Source organism: Bombina bombina, chromosome 6, assembly GCF_027579735.1.
Source record: "Bombina bombina isolate aBomBom1 chromosome 6, aBomBom1.pri, whole genome shotgun sequence".
In the NCBI taxonomy this organism is placed as follows: domain Eukaryota; kingdom Metazoa; phylum Chordata; class Amphibia; order Anura; family Bombinatoridae; genus Bombina; species Bombina bombina.
In genome coordinates, this window is record NC_069504.1 from 1,002,248,643 (window position 1) to 1,002,267,224 (window position 18,582).

The 18,582-nt window shown below is 39.7% G+C and overlaps 1 protein-coding gene across 2 annotated transcripts in view; it reads right to left on the bottom strand.

Annotated features, from left to right (window-relative positions):
- The window catches only part of LOC128664041 (LON peptidase N-terminal domain and RING finger protein 1), a 127,173-nt gene that overhangs the window by 88,528 nt on the left and 20,063 nt on the right, over positions 1-18,582 (bottom strand). For both annotated transcript variants that reach the window (XM_053718696.1, XM_053718695.1), the window contains exon 4: positions 6,208-6,366. In XM_053718696.1, coding sequence (XP_053574671.1) covers positions 6,208-6,366 — 159 coding nt within the window. The remainder of the gene's footprint in view (positions 1-6,207; positions 6,367-18,582) is intronic.

Consider the following 18,582-nt stretch of genomic DNA (forward strand, 5'->3'; position numbering starts at 1 on the left):
GCCGCTAAATGCAGCTGTGCACCACAGTTGTATAATGTCCAGCAGTGAAGGGGTTATTAAGTAGCTTGTAGGGTTAATTTTAGCTTTAGTGTAGAGATCAGCCTCCCACCTGACACATCCCACCCCCTGATCCCTCCATGATCCCTCTCAAACAGCCCTCTTCCCTCCCCCGCCCCCCAAAGGTTACCCCCATCTTAAAGGGACATTATACACTCATTTTTTCTTTGCATAAATGTTTTGTAGATGATCTATTTATATAGCCCATAAAGTTTTTTGTTGTTTTTTTAAATGTAGTTTTTCTTATTTTTAAATAACATTGCTCTGATTTTCAGACTCCTAACCAAGCCCCAAAGTTTTATGAGAATACCGTCAGCTACCTTCTCCAGCTTGCTCCTGTTTGTGTAAAGGTTTTTTTCAAATGCAAAAGAAGGGGGAGGGGGGGAGCGTCTTATTTCCCACTTGCAGTGGGCTTTCCAGCTACCTTTTCAACAGAGCTAAACTGAGAGCTTCTAAGTAAGTTTTTAAACAGTTTTATACTAGATTTTTATATCAGTATCCATGCATCTTATTCTTTATAGTAGTGTCTATTACATGCAGTTATATGAAAATGAGTGTATATTGTCCATTAAAGTACTGGCAGAAAGTCTGTCAGTACTAAAATAAAAGGCTGCTTTTTTTAATATATTTTTTTTAAGTTTTCTGCAGTGTATTATCCCCCCTTACCCCCCCCCCCAACCTCCCTGATCCCCCCCCCCCCCCTCTACCTATTTGCCACCATATTAGGTACTGGTAGCTATCTGCCAGTACCCAGTTTGCAGAAAATTTGGCATTTAAAAAAATTAATTAATTAAAATACCCTTTTTTTCTGTAGTGTAGCTGCTTCCCTTCATTACCATAACCCCTCCCAGATCCCTTTCCTTAAATGGAACCCACATAGGATCCCCCTGATTGCCCTTCCTCCTTCCCCCTCCCTTCCCGGTGTATCCATCACTTTTTTTTTTCCCCTAACGTGTTGCGTGGCGTAGTGATCCCGCCCTCCTCCCGCCTCCTCCAGTGATGGGTCGCCCACCCGCCTACCTCATTACACTCCCACCCACCAACAATCTGCACCACCGCTGTGTGATGCAGAGAGAAGCCCAGGACTGCAGCAATATACTTTAAGGGCATAATGACCACCATTGTACCAGTATGGTGCTGGTCGTTAAGGGGTTAAAGGACCATGGTACCCAAATGTTGAAACACTTGAAAGTGATGCAGCATAGCTGTAAAAAGCTGAATAGAAAATATCACCTGAACATCTCTATGTAAAAAAAGAAAGATATTTTACCTCAAAATGTCCTAAGTATTCACACAAGGACTTTAAGCAGCAAATCAGTATGCCTGTCCCGGGACAAGCAAGGAAGTGAGCTTCATGCACACTCATGTTATTTCCCTATTCAGTTAAAGGAAGTTTACTATGAAATCTCATGAGAGTTAACTATGATAAGGGCCCAGATTAGATCAAATTAGAAATTATCCATTGGGCCAGATTACAAGTGGAGTGCTAATGATAGCGCAGGGAGTGCTATCAATATTGCTGGACCATGCTAGGATTAGTGGTCAAATTGATATTACAAGTCCATGGTAAAATAGAATAACCAGAGAATGTGTAGCACGGCCAACATCACTTTACTTTCAATGGATATCTCAACCACGCTAAACATTACTCATATTACAACACATTACAATGCTAGAAAACATAGTGCAATTTGAGACCTGAAGTAAAGTGTTACGGCTAGAATAAAAGTTTCACAAAATACATGTAAAGCATAATAAATAAGGTATTACTCTCTCTCTCTCTATTTATATATATATATACAGTATATGTGTGTGTATATGTATTATATGTATACTGTACATGTGTATTTATGAGTTTATATGTGTAAATATGCATGTGCACACTTTTGAGCCTGTCCAAGTGGCGCTCTAATGTTAGCTTGGAATGTGATAAGCAATATCACAACCACACTAACTAATGTGTATTACAAGTTAAAAGTAAACGGTTGCACTCGAACAGAAATTGTGATCAAAGTATTAGCGCGACTGCAGACCTAGTTAGGGTTAAAAAAATAAATCACAAAACACATAAAATAAAACTATTACATAAATATATACACTTTCTGATATAAAACATTCATATAAATATTAATAAAAATGTTTTATAAAGGTTAAAAGGGATATGGTAGATGACAAGGTATTTGACTGGGAGAGGGCTATTATGTTTATATCGATGTCTAAATGTGTGTGTGTATATATATATATATATATATATATATATATATATATATATATATATATACACACACACACATACGCATACAGTATATATATATATATATATATATATATATACACACACACACATACACACACACACACACATATACGTACATACATATACATACTGTATATATATATATATATAGACACACATACACTTTTGAGACCTTTCCAGTTAAACCTTGAAACATGCAATATAATTTTATTCAATTTTAAAGTGATGGTAAAGTCAGCGTATCAACTATGCGGCATTCGATTATTTTGTCAAATATAATAGTACTTTCATTCATCAGTGTATATGTAATGTGTATAATTATGAGTGAATACCTTAACACATTTTTGTGCTGTTCCTCCGTCCGTCTTTTTTCCTGTCAATTTTTTTTTTAAGGCAAGTTTTAGCTTCCACCATTTACACCGCTGCAATCTTATTCCCAAAAATAGGATATTTTGTGTCTGCAAGACTCCGTTGAATCTAGCGCATGCACGTCACTTGATCTTGATCGCATGCGCTCTGCGATTAAGGGGCGTGTTGTGGTGTTCCAAAGGCTGGCTCACATTGTAAACGGTGGAAGCTAAAACTTGCCATAAAAAAAAAAATGACAGAAAAAAGCCGGACGGAGGAACCGCGCAAAAAATTTCAACATTTGTTAACGTATTCACTCATAATTATACACATTACATATACACTGATGAATAAAAGTACTAATATATTTGACAGATTAATTGAATGCCGCATAGTTGATATGCTGACTTTACCATTACTTTAATATATTTAAATATGTTTGAATGTGTTTTGAATAGAATTTTTTTATATCATTACAAGGTTCATCTGCACTCCCACAAACAAATGCGACAGCAACCAGGGTGCTGGTAATGGAATAATGCAGGAAACAGACTGACGGCACTCGTTGGATTTAGAAAACAAAAACCTGTTCTTTATTTCATGGGTGACCTTTTTGGAGTGCAAAACCCCTTCCTCAGACCTAGCCAGAATGATATTACAGACAAACTTTTAAAGCATAGAAGCCCCTCCCCCAGTAGATAATTACACCCACAGGTGTTTGTTACCATAGAGACTTCGTTTTCTAAATCCAGCAAGTACCTTAAAAAAATTATTTTTATTTGTATTATTTCTTAGGGGTGCAGCCAACAAAACCAAATAATTGCACAAACACTTTTACATTATATATATATATATATATATATATTTATTTATTTAATATTAAAAATAACACAAATTAAATAAAGGTAATCAACCACCCTTTTCAGAACAAACCACCCATTTCTTTAAAGTGAAGGCCAATTTTGATAAATTAAAATGCCCTTGTTTTTAATAGGTTTATTAAAAACCAGGCACTAATTCATCAAAATGGACCTTCACTTTAAAGGGATAGTAAACACCAAAAATGTTATTGTTGAAAAGGAGAGATAATCCCTTTATTTACCATTCCCCAGTTTTGCATAACTAACATGCATAACCAACAGTGTTATTAGTTTGTATCTAAGCTTCTGCTAACTGCCACCTTATCTCAGATCTTTTGACAGACTTGCATTTCAGGCAATTAGTGCTGATTTCTAAATAACTTCACATGCGTGAGCACAGTGTTATCTATATGAAACACATGAACTAACACCCCCTAGCTGTGAAAAAAATTGTCAACTGCATTCAGATGAGAGGCACCCTTCATGAGCTTAGAAATTAACATATGAGCCTACCTACATTTAGTTTTCAACTAAGAATAACAATAGTACAAAGCAAATTTGATCATAAAAGTAAATTAGAACGTTGATTAAAATTACATGCCCTATATGAATCATGAAAGTTTAATTTGAACTTTACTACCCCTTTAAGCTATGTCCTGTTCTAGGGTGTAAGAGTTGTTGAGTGCTTTGTGTCTCCTGAGCAAGGCTTTAACCATGTGTTTAAGTTCTTTGCAAGGGTACCTAAGATTAGACTGAAAACTGTAAAAAAAACAAAAAGAAAAACAACATTGTGGACTCAAATTAGAGATGGTGTACGTAAAACCAGCTCTGTAAAGGTAATTGGAGTGTGAGAAATGCATTAATACTTGTCTCTATGTGCTTTCACACCTGCAAAGTTTTCATATGGCTCTTTTAATGGATTGGAATAGTCAAGGCCGCCACTAGAAATTTTGGGGCCCCTGACTTAACCATTGATCAGCCCCCCCCCCCCCCCTTCCTTTGACATGTGCAATTTTTGACCAAGTGACTAAAACGTATATGCAATTTATTCTTAAGTGTCTATTTAAACTTGGAAATTTTGTAAAGGTAGTAACACACACACACACACAGACACACTCATACACTGAAACACACACACACTCACACATAAGGATTCACATATAGACACTCTAGCAGACACGCAAAGAAACACACACAGACACCCAAACAGAAACTCAGCACTTGTTTACATTGACCTGACAAGTAATGAGCTAAACTACAGTTTTGTAAAATAAAGGAGATTTAGAAAACAAAATATGGAGTTCTGATTATCTTTTTGTAAAGGAAGATGCCAACTAAATGATGACAACAGCATGTTAAATGGTAGATTGGTGACTTCCGGAAAGGTCTCATTAGTCTCAAAGTCTGTAGAAAGATGTGAATAATCAATAGTAAGGTCAAAATGTCCTAAAAAGGAACAGACAATGGACACACACATAACAAACTCAAACTTGCACATACACCCAAGGAAACACAGACAGAGACAGCCTCAGAAAACACACAAAGACATACATACACACACACCCACAGAAAACACACAAAGACGTACACACACATAGAGACAACCACATAAAACACAGAAAGACATACATACACACACACCCTCACTGAGACACCTACAGAAAACACACACCCTCACAGAGACATCCACAGAAAACACAGACATACATATATACACACACACACCCTCAGAGACATCCACAGACATACACACCCACCCTCACAGAGGAATCCAGAGAAAATACACAAAGACAAACATACACACACCCTCACATAGACACCCATAGAAAAAGCACAAAGACATATGCACACACCCTCACAGACATCCATAGAAAATGCACAAAGACATACACACCCACCCTCACAGAGAGACCCACAGAAAAAAATACATACACACTCATAGAGACACAAACCAAAGCACAAAGACATAAACACAGACACCCACAGAAACACCCACAGGAGGAAACATTTATGCATCTTGCATCCCCTAAATAAACAGTGTGTGACATGCCTGATAAAAATATTTTTTATTTTTTTTTAGTTCTTGCCTCATGGGGCTACCCTGGCCCATTGGGCCCCTGACAGGAGTTACCCCTGTCACCCCCTGATGGCGGCCCTGGGAATGGTGTACAAAAATTCTACATGCTATGCTCAAACTACCTTTGATCATGTAAGTTAGATCTACTAACAAAACATTCCATTAAGGGACCACTCTCTATAATAAATATTAGCAGACTCAGGGGTTCTTAGGGTAGTTCAATTAAGAGATACAAAGATTGTCTTTTACTATGTGTTTAAAAAAACAAAGCTAATTGTGCATGGGGTACTGGTACGGAACCTCATCTACTACCTCTTCCTACCTTTTTTTTGTTTTTCAAATCATCCTTCCTTTCACTTTCTCCTTACCTTGTGTAGTTCATTGGAAATCTGCAAACATCACCTTTGAGGTGTGAGTGCTCTTATAACAATGAATATCAATCCACAACACCCCAACACACCCCACAACCACCATTGTATTTTTGGTGGAGCCCAAGAATGAAAGAGCTAATAGTATCATGTGGCCCAGATGAAAGTGCTATGTGTCCACTTATAAATTACACAATTCTTTGCTTAATAAGGTTCACTTGTTAGGTTTACATCCAATACCTTCATCTTGGCACCAGTGTCTTGGGACTTGATGCTAGTGGTTTTTAAGGGATCTATGAGAATGGAAGTGTCCAAGCTGGATAACTTCAAGAAATGAGACACCCCAGCAAGCAAATCTTCTAGAGAGGAAGGCACATGGCAGCCAAATTCCTGCAGCAGCTGGAGAGACAAAGAGTAATAATTAATTGATTGATTAGGATTTTTAGAGTAAAAAAGAGCATTTATTCAGACTTTCAGGAAAGTTATCTGCATTTATTTGCATTTTATTATAATAACTGGACAAGGTGGAACAATATGATCCAGGTAGCATTTTTACATTCATACAGGGTCCATTCGCTGGGTATCAGTATGCTGTCACATTTACATCTGCTAAATTTTAATCTTTGAGACCACAAACTAATGATAGTTTATTCTTGGACCCAGACTGCACAATATCTTGAGATGGCCCTGATTTTCATAATCATAATCTTTCCTTAATCACGACACGAAAACTCTCTAGTTTACTTTTATATGTAATAAATAGACTGCTGCTTTTGGGATCTTGCTGTATAGACTATGGTCATTATGTAGGACCCAGCAGCAATGCACTCCTGACTTGAAATCATATCTGTGCTCATTTTATTTTATTGCATGAGTCCATAGAACTTTCACATCTGTGAGTAAACTATGCAGTATTATATTAACTAAGCTTATATCCCTGATAATGCCTTGGATTATTTTAACCCCTTCCCCCAAAAAGACTTACCGCCTATCGTACCGCTCGACGTATAATATACATTTGAGCTTCTGGTTCCATATGAGGGCAGATGCCTGATCGTTACAGATGGTGACACTGTGTGTTACCGTCTGTAACAATTGTTGCTTGTGCCAACTGGAGGTGTGGGCGGCCCAGCAGCGGAGAATAAGGGAGTGAGAGGGCCCTACACTACAGAAAATAAAAATAAAAAAGGGACAGAGAGGGATGGAGCAGCTACACTACAGAAAAAGGGGTGCGGTGGGTCCCTAACTAGCAATCGCAGGAGAGGGAGAGGTGGTGGAACCACTACACTACAAAAAAGCTGCCAGTACCTTAGATGGTGGCACTAGTTAGTGGGGGAGGGTTAGTGAGCTGTTTGGGATGTATCAGGGAGGTTGGAGGGTAAGGGGGTATAATACCCTGCAAAAAAAGATAAAACTAAAAAAAAAAATTACTTAAAGGATTACAAACCTTTTTTTTTTTGCACACAAACGGAACACAAATATTATCTAACATACTTAAATATAAGCTAAATTACCTACTTTTTTACTCCAACGATGTTTCTTATCGTTATAAAATATAATTTAATTTTTTGGCGATGATATATAGGGCAGTACATGATCAAAAGCAATGTTCAATCGGATGGCAAGTTCATGAATATAATTATCTGACAATGTCGTTACCCTGTGCATGCGCATTTAGATTGTTAAATTTCAAGCATGCACATATTAGCTCCCTGATGCCTAAATTATCGAGCGGGTCTCCTACATTTAGCAGAGACTTCCAGCGAGTGACGTCTTCAATGACATGCGCATCGCGGCTAAGTGCTGCTATATTCCAAGCTGGGTTGTCAGCCTGGATTGGACATCCAGCAATGCTACCCATGGAGTGGGTTTAGAAATTAATAAAAAAAAAATCTAAATAACATTGCGGCGAAACTGTAAATATTTAGAAATGCAAGTGCATTTAAAAGTGTTTTATTTATAAACGTTTAATCGATTTAAACCAAGTTTTTTTTTTTATTTCAGTGTCCCTTTAAGATGGGGGAGACCAGTGGGAGGGGGGTAAGGGATCAAGTAGGGATCAGGGGGAGGGAAGTGTCAGGTGGGAGGGTAATCTCTACACTAAAGCTAAAATTAACCTTACAAGCTACCTAATTAACCCCTTCACTGCCGGGAATAATAGAATTATGGTGCGCAGCTGCAATTACGGGCCTTCTAATTACCAAAAAGCAATGGCAAAGCCCTATATGTCTGCTATTTCTGAACAAAGGGGATCCCAAAGAAGCTTTTACAACCCTTTGTGACATGATTGCACAAGTAGTATGTAAATAATTTCAGTGAGAACCCAAAGTTTGTGAAAAAATGTATGTGAAATGGTGGCATGAAATATACCAAAATGGGACTAGATCAATACCTTGGGGCCGATTTACTATGCAGCGTATGCTGCAGTTTCCGCGCGAGCCTTCAGTCTCGCCAGAAACAAGAGTTAAGAAGCAGCGGTCCTAAGACCGCAGCTCCTTACTTCGTCCGCCACCTCTGAGGCAGTAGACAGCAATCATCCAGATTGGATACGATCGAGATGATTGACACCCCGGGCTAGCGGTCGATTAGCCTCAAATGTGCAGGGGGCGGCATGGCACAAGCATTTTACTAGAAATGCTTGTGCAATGATAAATGCCGACAGCGTATGCTGTCGGCATTTATAGATGTGGGGCGGACATTCATAAATCGGCCCCCTTGGGTTGTCTACTTACAAAATATATATAGTTTTGACAAGTAAATAAAAAAAACAAGGCTCTTTTTCTGTTTAAATGGAGTGATAGCAAAAATGCTAAAAAAATTCTCTGGTATTTTAGGCAAATTTTTCTCTGAAAGTCCCGGTAGTGAAGGGGTTAAAGGTGACTCACAGGATACTGGGCCCTACTAAGAAACATGCATTTTCTGAATCTCAGATCTTGGATGGGGGAACTATAAGTGTTGAGATAGGGGAACCTATATTCAACATAGACTACATTCAACATAAAAGTTTGATATTATGAGGTAGCTGTGTGAGGACAGTGAAAAACTTTACAATATTATTATAACATTTTCTGCTATCCAAATCACAAACTAACAATTTAACATAAATGTAATTAATGTGCAATAAACATTGAAACATTTTAATATTAGTTCATGTTAGCTTAAAATTAGCTTACATTTTAGCAGAGTGGTCAACAATATCAGTCAGGTGGTACACCCCCTAAAAAGGTCCTGGAAAGAACACTGACACAGATATTCTCTGTGCTGATTTAGATGGTATTTGGTCACTTAGAAATAAAGTAAGAGTTAACATGTATTACTTACAAAGTATTAACATTTGTAAATTGGAAAAAAATACATTAAAGAAAGAGAAATGATAATTAGAAATATAAGGCCAGATTACAAGTTAAGCGCAAAATATCGCTTCCTTGAAAGCGATATTTGCACTCAACTGAGTAAAACCTCACATTCACATTGCATGGAAACATTGCGCTCATGAGAGCACCCTTGCATAGGCTCCATACACGGCATGAGAACTAGCGCAGTGAAGGGGGTAAGTCGCCCAGCGATGGGCAGCAAATATAAATATATATATAAGCATATACAGTACATATATATTTACAGGGAACACACAGTTCCCATAGACCACTATGTAAAGGCACTTTTCAATGTTGTCTTTTTTCTAACACCCTCAGCCGCCAACTTTAGTCCCCAAAAACTGCCTAGTGCAGTTATAATTTTTTTTTAAAGATGCCACCATTTTTTTATTTTTAAAAGGAACTACACATTTTTTGGAGCCATTTGGGGCACATTTAAAAAATTAACCTGAGGTCTGACCTCTATTTAATTTTTTAAGCGCTAATTGCTACCGCGAGTTTACAGTGGCAATAACCAGCTACTTGCAATGGGTGGTTATTTATCACGCACTCGCAAACAGGTGAATAAATAACAATAAATAACCAGCCAGTACAAGTGGCTGGTTAATGCTACCGCAAGCTCGCAGTAGCAATTAGAGCGCATAAAATTAACCAGATATCAGATCTCTGGATAATTTTAAAAAATGTCCCCCAATAGCCTTAATAAAATAAAAATGTTAGCATCTTTAATTTCATTAAAAATAACTGCACAAAGCAGTTTTAAGGGCTTAAAGTGAGGGGATGTGGGGTGTTAGAGAAAAAATAACAGCACTGAAAGTGCCTTTACATTGTGCTCTCTAAGGACTGTGTAATTACTATAAATATATATGTATATGCTTATATACATATCTATTTATGTATTAATATGTGTATTTACACATATAAACACATAAATATGTATTTATTCATATACAAATATATTTAAATCTGCTGCCCGACTTACCCCCTTCGTTGCACTAGGTTCTGTGCCTATGGAAGCGCGCTCTCTTGAGTGCAAAGCTTCCATGCAATGCGAATGTGAGGTTGCGTTCGCATTGCGCTTTACTTTACATTTGCGTGCCCTGGTATTGCTGAGTAGAGCGCAAATATCGCACTCATGTAATCAATATTTTGCCCTCCACTCGTAATCTGGTCCATAATGGTGACTTATTGGAAAAGTATTTAACTTCTTTATTTATTTATTTTTTAAACTAAGGATGGCGAAACATACAGTATAGTTTAGAAAGAGATGATATTAATCATTTTCTTAGAGAATTACTTAGTGGGAAACAAAACCCAAAATTTTTCTTCCATGATTTAGATTGAAAATACAATTTTAAACAACTTTGCAATGTACTTCTATGATAAAATTTTCTTTATTTTCTTGTTATCCTTTGTTAAAAAGCAGGAAGGTAAGTTCAGCGTGCACGGGTCTATTGCAGCAGTTTTGCAACAATGTTATACATTAGCAAGAGCACTAAGTGGCAGCACTATTTCCTGTCATGTAGTGTTCGAGACCTGCAAGCTCCCTATCTAGATAGCTCAATACATTTGATAATAGAAGTACATTGAAAACTTTTTTTAAATTGTATTCTTTATCTGAATCATGAAAAAAATATGGATTTTATGTCCAATTTATGTCTTACTTTTTGTACAGTACAATGTTTGGTGGAATCACCGTTTTCAAAGAATATTGATCACAAAGTAATTTTACAATGTCGTAGGGTTCAATTTTTTCCAGCTATTTTTTTCTCTCTTACACAAGAATTGGAAAATAAATGTTCATATAATTCTGATCAAAAATGACCAATCAGAAGTTGAGAGAGTACAATCAAAAATGAAAAAGAAAATCAAGATGGTTTATACAGTATATGTACCAGGACTCCAGAACAATCAGCGGCTGGACCTAGCAATATTTCTGCAACGTTATGACACTGTGGAGGTTTTTGGTAGGCAAAAGTCAGTTGCCTCTCATTCCTAGAACTTCAGTTGTCCGTCGCCATATCTTGTGGTAAATTTTCCTGGTGACAGGCTTTCGTGCCTGTATTAAGGTATCAATTACTGACTCGGAGAAGCCACGCTTTGATAGGATCAAGCGTTCAATCTCCATGCAGTCAGTCTCAGAGAAAGTAGATTTGGATGATTGAAAGGACCTTGTATTAGAAAGTCTTGTCTCAGAGGCAGAGTCCATGGTGGAAAGGATGACATGTCCACTAGGTCTGCATACCAGGTCCTGCGTGGCCACACAGGTGCTAACAATATCACTGATGCTCTTTCCTGTTTGATTTTGGCAATCAGACGAGGGAGCAGAGGAAACGGTGGAAACACATAAGCCAGGTTGAAGAACCAAGGCGCTGCTAGAGCATCTATCAGTGCGGCTTCTGGGTCCCTGGACCTGGATCCGTAACAATGAAGCTTGGCGTTCTGGCGAGACGCCATGAGATCCAATTCTGGTTTGCCCCAACGGAGAACCAATTGAGCAAACACCGCCGGATGGAGTTCCCATTTCCCCGGATGAAAAGTCTGACGACTTAGAAAATCCACCTCCCAGTTCTCTACACCTGGGATATGGATCGCTGCCAGGTGGCAAGAGTGAGTCTCTGCCCAGCGAATTATCTTGGAGACTTCTGACATCGCTAGGGAACTCCTGGTTCCCCCTTGATGGTTGATGTAAGCCACAGTCGTGATGTTGTCCGACTAAAATCTGATGAACCTCAGTGTTGCTAGCTGAGGCCAAGCCAGAAGAGCATTGAATATTGCTCTTAACTCCAGAATATTTATTGGGAGGAGTTTCTCCTCCTGAGTCCATGAACCCTGAGCCTTCAGGGTGTTCCAGACTGCACCCCAACCTAGAAGGCTGGCATCTGTTGTTACAATTGTCCAATCTGGTCTGCGAAAGGTCATACCCTTGGACAGATGGGCCCGAGATAACCACCAGAGAAGAGAATCTCTGGTTTCCTGATCCAGATTTAGTAGAGGGGACAAATCTGTGTAATCCCCATTCCACTGACTGAGCATGCATAATTGCAGCGGTCTGAGATGCAGGCGCGTGAATGGCACTATGTCCATCGCCGCTACCATTAAGCCGATTACTTCCATGCACTGAGCCACCGTGGGGCGCGGAATGGAGTGAAGAACACGGCAAGCATTTAGAAGTTTTGATAACCTGGACTCCGTCAGGTAAATTTTCATTTCTACAGAATCTATTAGAGTCCCTAGGAAGGAAACCCTCGTGAGAGGAGATAGAGAACTTTTTTCTTCGTTCACTTTCCACCTATGCGACCTCAGGAATGCCAGAACTATCTCTGTATGAGATTTGGCAATTTGAAAGCTTGACGCCTGTATCAGGATATCGTCCAGGAAAGGAGCCACCGCTATGCCTCGCGGTCTTAGGACCGCCAGAAGTGAGCCCAGAACCTTTGTAAAAATTCTTGGGGCTGTAGCCAACCCGAATGGAAGAGCTACAAATTGGTAATGCCTGTCTAGAAAGGCAAACCTCAGGAACTGATGATGATTCTTGTGAATCGGAATGTGAAGGTAGGCATCCTTTAAGTCCACTGTGGTCATGTACTGACCCTCTTGGATCATGGGTAAAATGGTTTGAATAGTTTCCATCTTGAATGACGGAACTCTGAGGAATTTGTTTAGGATCTTTAAATCCAAAATTGGTCTGAAGGTTCCCTCTTTTTTGGGAACCATAAACAGATTTGAATAAAACCCCTGTCCTTGTTCCGTCCACGGAACTGGATGGATTACTCCCATTACAAGGAGATCTTGTACGCAGCTTAGGAATGCCTCTTCTTTATCTGGTTTGCAGATAATCTTGAAAGGTGAAATTTCCCTTGTGGAGGAAAAGCTTTGAAGTCCAGAAGATATCCCTGGGATATGATCTCCAACGCCCAGGGATCCTGAACATCTCTTGCCCACGCCTGGGCGAAGAGAGAGAGTCTGCCCCCTACTAGATCCGTTGTCGGATAGGGGGCCGCTCCTTCATGCTGTCTTAGAGGCAGCAGCAGGCTTTCTGGCCTGCTTGCCCTTGTTCCAGGACTGGTTAGGTTTCCAGGCCTGCTTGGATTGAGCAAAAGTTCCCTCTTGTTTTGAAGCAGAGGAAGTTGATGCTGCACCTGCCTTGAAATTTCGAAAGGCACGAAAATTAGACTGTTTGGCCTTTGATTTGGCCCTGTCCTGAGGTAGGGTATGAACCTTACCTCCAGTAATGTCAGCAATAATTTCTTTCAAACCAGGCCCGAATAAGGTCTGCCCCTTGAAAGGAATGTTGAGTAATTTAGACTCAGCTGACCAGGATTTGAGCCATAGCGCCCTACGCGCCTGGATGGCGAATCCGGAATTCTTAGCCGTTAGTTTAATCAAATGAACAATGGCATCAGAAACAAATGAGTTAGCTAGCTTAAGAGTTCTAAGCTTGTCAACAATTTCAGTCAATGGAGCTGTATGGATGGCCTCTTCCAGGGCCTCAAACCAGAATGCCGCCGCAGCAGTGACAGGCACAATGCATGCAAGGGGCTGTAAAATAAAACCTTGTTGAATAAACATTTTCTTAAGGTAACCCTCTAATTTTTTTATCCATTGGATCTGAAAAAGCACAACTGTCCTCAACCGGGATAGTGATACGCTTTGCTAAAGTAGAAACTGCTCCCTCCACCTTAGGGACAGTCTGCCATAAGTCCCGTGTAGTGGCATCTATTGGAAACATTTTTCTAAATATAGGAGGTGGGGAAAAGGGCACACCGGGCCTATCCCACTCCTTACTAATAATTTCTGTAAGCCTTTTAGGTATTGGAAAAACATCAGTACTCACCAGCACTGCATAGTATTTATCCAGCCTACACAATTTCTCTGGCACTGCAATTGTGTCACAGTCATTCAGAGCAGCTAATACCTCCCCAAGCAATACACAGAGGTTCTAAAGCTTAAATTTAAAATTAGAAATCTCTGAATCAGGTCTCCCCGATTCAGAGACGTCACCCACAGACTGAAGCTCTCCGTCCTCAGGTTCTGCATATTGTGACGCAGTATCAGACATGGCTCTTACAGCATCTACGCCCTCTGTATCTCGTCTAACCCCAGACCTATCGCGCTTGCCTCTCAATTCAGGCAATCTGGATAATACCTCTGACAGGGTATTATTCATGATTGCAGCCATGTCCTGCAAAGTAATTGCTATGGGCGTCCCTGATGTACTTGGCGCCATATTAGCGTGCGTTCCTTGAGCGGGAGGCGAAGGGTCCGACACGTGGGGAGAGTTAGTCGGCATAACTTCCCCCTCGACAGACCCCTCTGGTGACAATTCTTTTATAGATAAAGACTGATCTTTACTGTTTAAGGTGAAATCAATACATTTAGTACACATTCTCCTATGGGGCTCCACCATGTCTTTTAAACATAATGAACAAGTATCCTCTGTTTCAGACATGTTTGTACAGACTAGCAATGAGACTAGCAAGCTTGGAAAACACTTTAAAGCAAGTTAACAAGCAATATAAAAAACGTTACTGTGCCTTTAAGAGAAACAAATTTTGACAAAATTTGAAATAACAGTGAAAAAAGGCAGTTACACTAACAAAATTTTTACAGTGTATGTAACAAGTCAGCAGAGCATTGCACCCACTTGCAAATGGATGATTAACCCCTTAATAACAAAAACAGAATAATAAATGACAAAAACGTTTTTTAAACACAGTCACAACAACTGCCACAGTCTACTATGATTGTTACCCTCCTCAAACACGACTTTGAAGGCTTTTGAGCCCTTCAGAGATGTCCTGGATCATGCAGGAAGAAGCTGAATGTCTCTGTCAGTATTTTTAGCTGCACAGAAAAGCACTAAAATAGGCCCTTCCCACTCATATTGCAACAGTGGAAAGCCTCAGGGAACTGTTTCTAGGCAAAAATCAAACCAGCCATGTGGAAAAAAACTAGGCCCCAATAAGTTTTGTCATCAAACATATATAAAAACGATTAAACATGCCAGCAAACGTTTTATATTACAATTTTATAAGAGTATGTATCTCTGTTAATAAGCCTGATACCAGTCGCTATCACTGCATTTAAGGCTTTACTTACATTAATCCGGTATCAGAAGCATTTTCTAGCAAATTCCATCCCTAGAAAAATATTAACTGCACATACCTTATTGCAGGAAAACCTGCACGCCATTCCCTCTCTTAAGTTACCTCACTCCTCAGAATATGTGAGAACAGCAATGGATCTTAGTTACTTCTGCTAAGATCATAGAAATCACAGGCAGATTCTTCTTCTAATGCTGCCTGCGATGAAACAGTACACTCCGGTACCATTTAAAAATAACAAACTTTTGATTGAAGTTAAAAAACTAACTATAATACACCACTCTCCTCTTACTACGTCCATCTTTGTTGAGAGTTGCAAGAGAATGACTGGATATGGCAGTAAGGGGAGGAGCTATATAGCAGCTCTGCTGTGGGTGATCCTCTTGCAACTTCCTGTTGGGAAGGAGAATATCCCACAAGTAATGGATGATCCGTGGACTGGATACACTTAACAAGAGAAAAAAATAGTTCACTTTTTCACAACTTCTTTTACAAACTTTAGGTTTCTCACTGAAAACAGCTTGTGCAATTATGGCATAAATGGTTGTAAATTCTTCTCTGGTATACCCTTTGTTCAGAAATAGAAATATATAGCTTTGGCGTTGTTTTTTGGTAATTAGAAGGTAGTTAAATGCCACTGCGCACCACACGTGTATTATGCCCAGCAGTGAAGGGGTTAATTAGGGAGCATGTAGGGAGATTTTTGGGGTAATTTTAGCTTTAGTGTAGTGTAGTAGACAACCCAAAGTATTGATCTAGGCCCATTTTGGTATATTTCATGCCACCATTTCACCGCCAAATACGATCAAATAAAAAAAAAGTTACATTTTTTTTGACATGTATATATTTTTTTTTAGAAGACATCCCAAAGTATTGAACTAGGCCCATTTTGGTATATTTCATGCCACAATTTCATCGCCAAATGCGATCAAATAAAAAAAATAGTTCACTTTTTAACAATTTTTTTCACAAACTTTAGGTTTCTCACTGAAATTATTTACAAACAGCTTGTGCAATTATGGCATAAATGGTTGTAAATGCTTCTCTGGGATCCCCTTTGTTCAGAAATAGCAGACATATATGGCTTTAGCGTTACTTTTTTGGTAATTAGAAGGTCGCTAAATGCCGCTGTGCATCACACATGTATTATGGCTAGCAGTGAAGGGGTTAATTAGGTAGCTTGTAGGGAGCTTGCAGGGTTAATTTTAGCTTTAGTGTAGAGATCAGCCTCCTACCTGACACATCAGACCCCCTGATCCCTCCCAAACAGCTCTGTTCCCTCCCCTACCCCACAATTGTCCCGCCATTTTAAGTACTGCCAGAAAGTCTGCAAGTACTAAAATAAAAGGTATAGTTGTTTTTTTGTGTGTTTTTTTATAGCATATTTACATATGCTGCTGTGTAGGATCCCCCTTAGCCCCCAACCTCCCTGATGCCCCCCAAACAGCTCTCTAACCCTCCCCCTCTACCTTAATGGATGCCATCTTGGGTACTGGCAGCTGTCTGCCAGTACCCAGCTTAGAATAAAACGTATTTTTTTTCATTTTTTTTTTTAATTTTCTGTAGTGTAGCTTCCCCCCCGCCAAAGACAAACCCCCTCCAAGTACCCTAACGTATGATGTAGGGCATACTCCCACCCCCCTTTCTCCCACTTCTGAAACAGGACAATTTCTGTAGTATAGTGGTTCCCACCCGCTCCCGCCCCGTGCACGCGCGCCCCCATCTGTCCCGCCCCTGATCCCGCCCCCCTCCACATCACTGGGCCCATCGATGGCCACCCACCCGCCTCCCACGTCGGCTCCCACCCACCAACGATACCGGCCATCGATGTCCGGTGCAGAGAGGGCCACAGAGTGGCTCTCTCTGCATCGGATGGCCAAGCAGTGTTATTGCAGGAGGCATCACTGCAATAACCGGAAAGCGCCTGGAAGCGATCAGGATCGCTTCCACCGCTTTCCAAGATTAAGGACGTACGCCATACGTCCTCGTCGTTAAGTGTCTTTTTTTTGAGGATGTATGGCGTAGTCCTTGGTCCTTAAGGGGTTAAACCAAGTATCAAAGAGCCAGCAATGTCACTGATCTGTGATTGTGCCCTGCTTTTATCAAAGGGTAAAGATGAGGTGTTTCCCCAAACAGCACATGTGAAACGATAAAAGGATTATACAAACCCAAAAGAAATGTATTTTGTGATTCAGAGAGCATAAAAGTTAAAAAAACTTTTTGTATTTACTTCTATTATTGAATTTACTTTGTTCCCATGGTATTCTTTGTTGAAGAGATACCTAGGTAGGTATGTAGCACTACATGGGAGGAAATAGTGCTGTCATCTAGTGCTCTTCAAAATCAAGAACACTCTTGCAATACCTGCTGCCATATAGTTCTCCAGACATGTGCACACACCTGAGCTTACATCCCTGTTTTTTAACAAAAGATACCAAGAGAACAAAGAAAATGTGATAATAGAAGTAAATGAAAACGTTGTTTAAAATGGTATACTCTATCTGAATAATGAAAGAAAAATGTGCGGTTTCACGTCCCTTTAAAAAAAGGGGAATGGTTTTGAAGACAGCTGCAGGAAACAAGGAAAAACAAGAGCATGGTGAGTAGTAACCATGCTGTTGTACTTGTGCCCCATAGTTTAATGTCCCTTTAACTTCCTTGCAATGATGAGTCACCTGCACTGAAACTTGCCTGTGTTTCTATCTACCTGAAAAGCCAGCATTCTCCATTGCAGGCTGTTTGTCTTGTATCATTTATACCGGTTATTAAATCCCGACGCTGCAATATTTTGTGCACAGGGGCTGAGGAGAGGAGTGAATGCTCAAAACAGATGTATGGAGTACACATGGGATGCGCATTGAGAAACAGGCTTGCTTATACACGTAGACGTGCGCATTTGTCAGCTTTGTTAGCTCCCGAAATGCTTAAGAAGACGTCCTTCAGTTCTTTGCAGTGCCCGCATTCTTCTCGTAAAGGTTCAACACACTAAGATTGTAATGCACTGATCGTAATGTGTTGCACTTTCACAAGAATAAATTTGGCTCCGAAAAGAGCCAAAGGCCGCAAGGGAGCAGCTTCTTCCAAATTCAACACGTCTAGTAAACAGATTAGTCTCTGACATTACAGGGGTTATG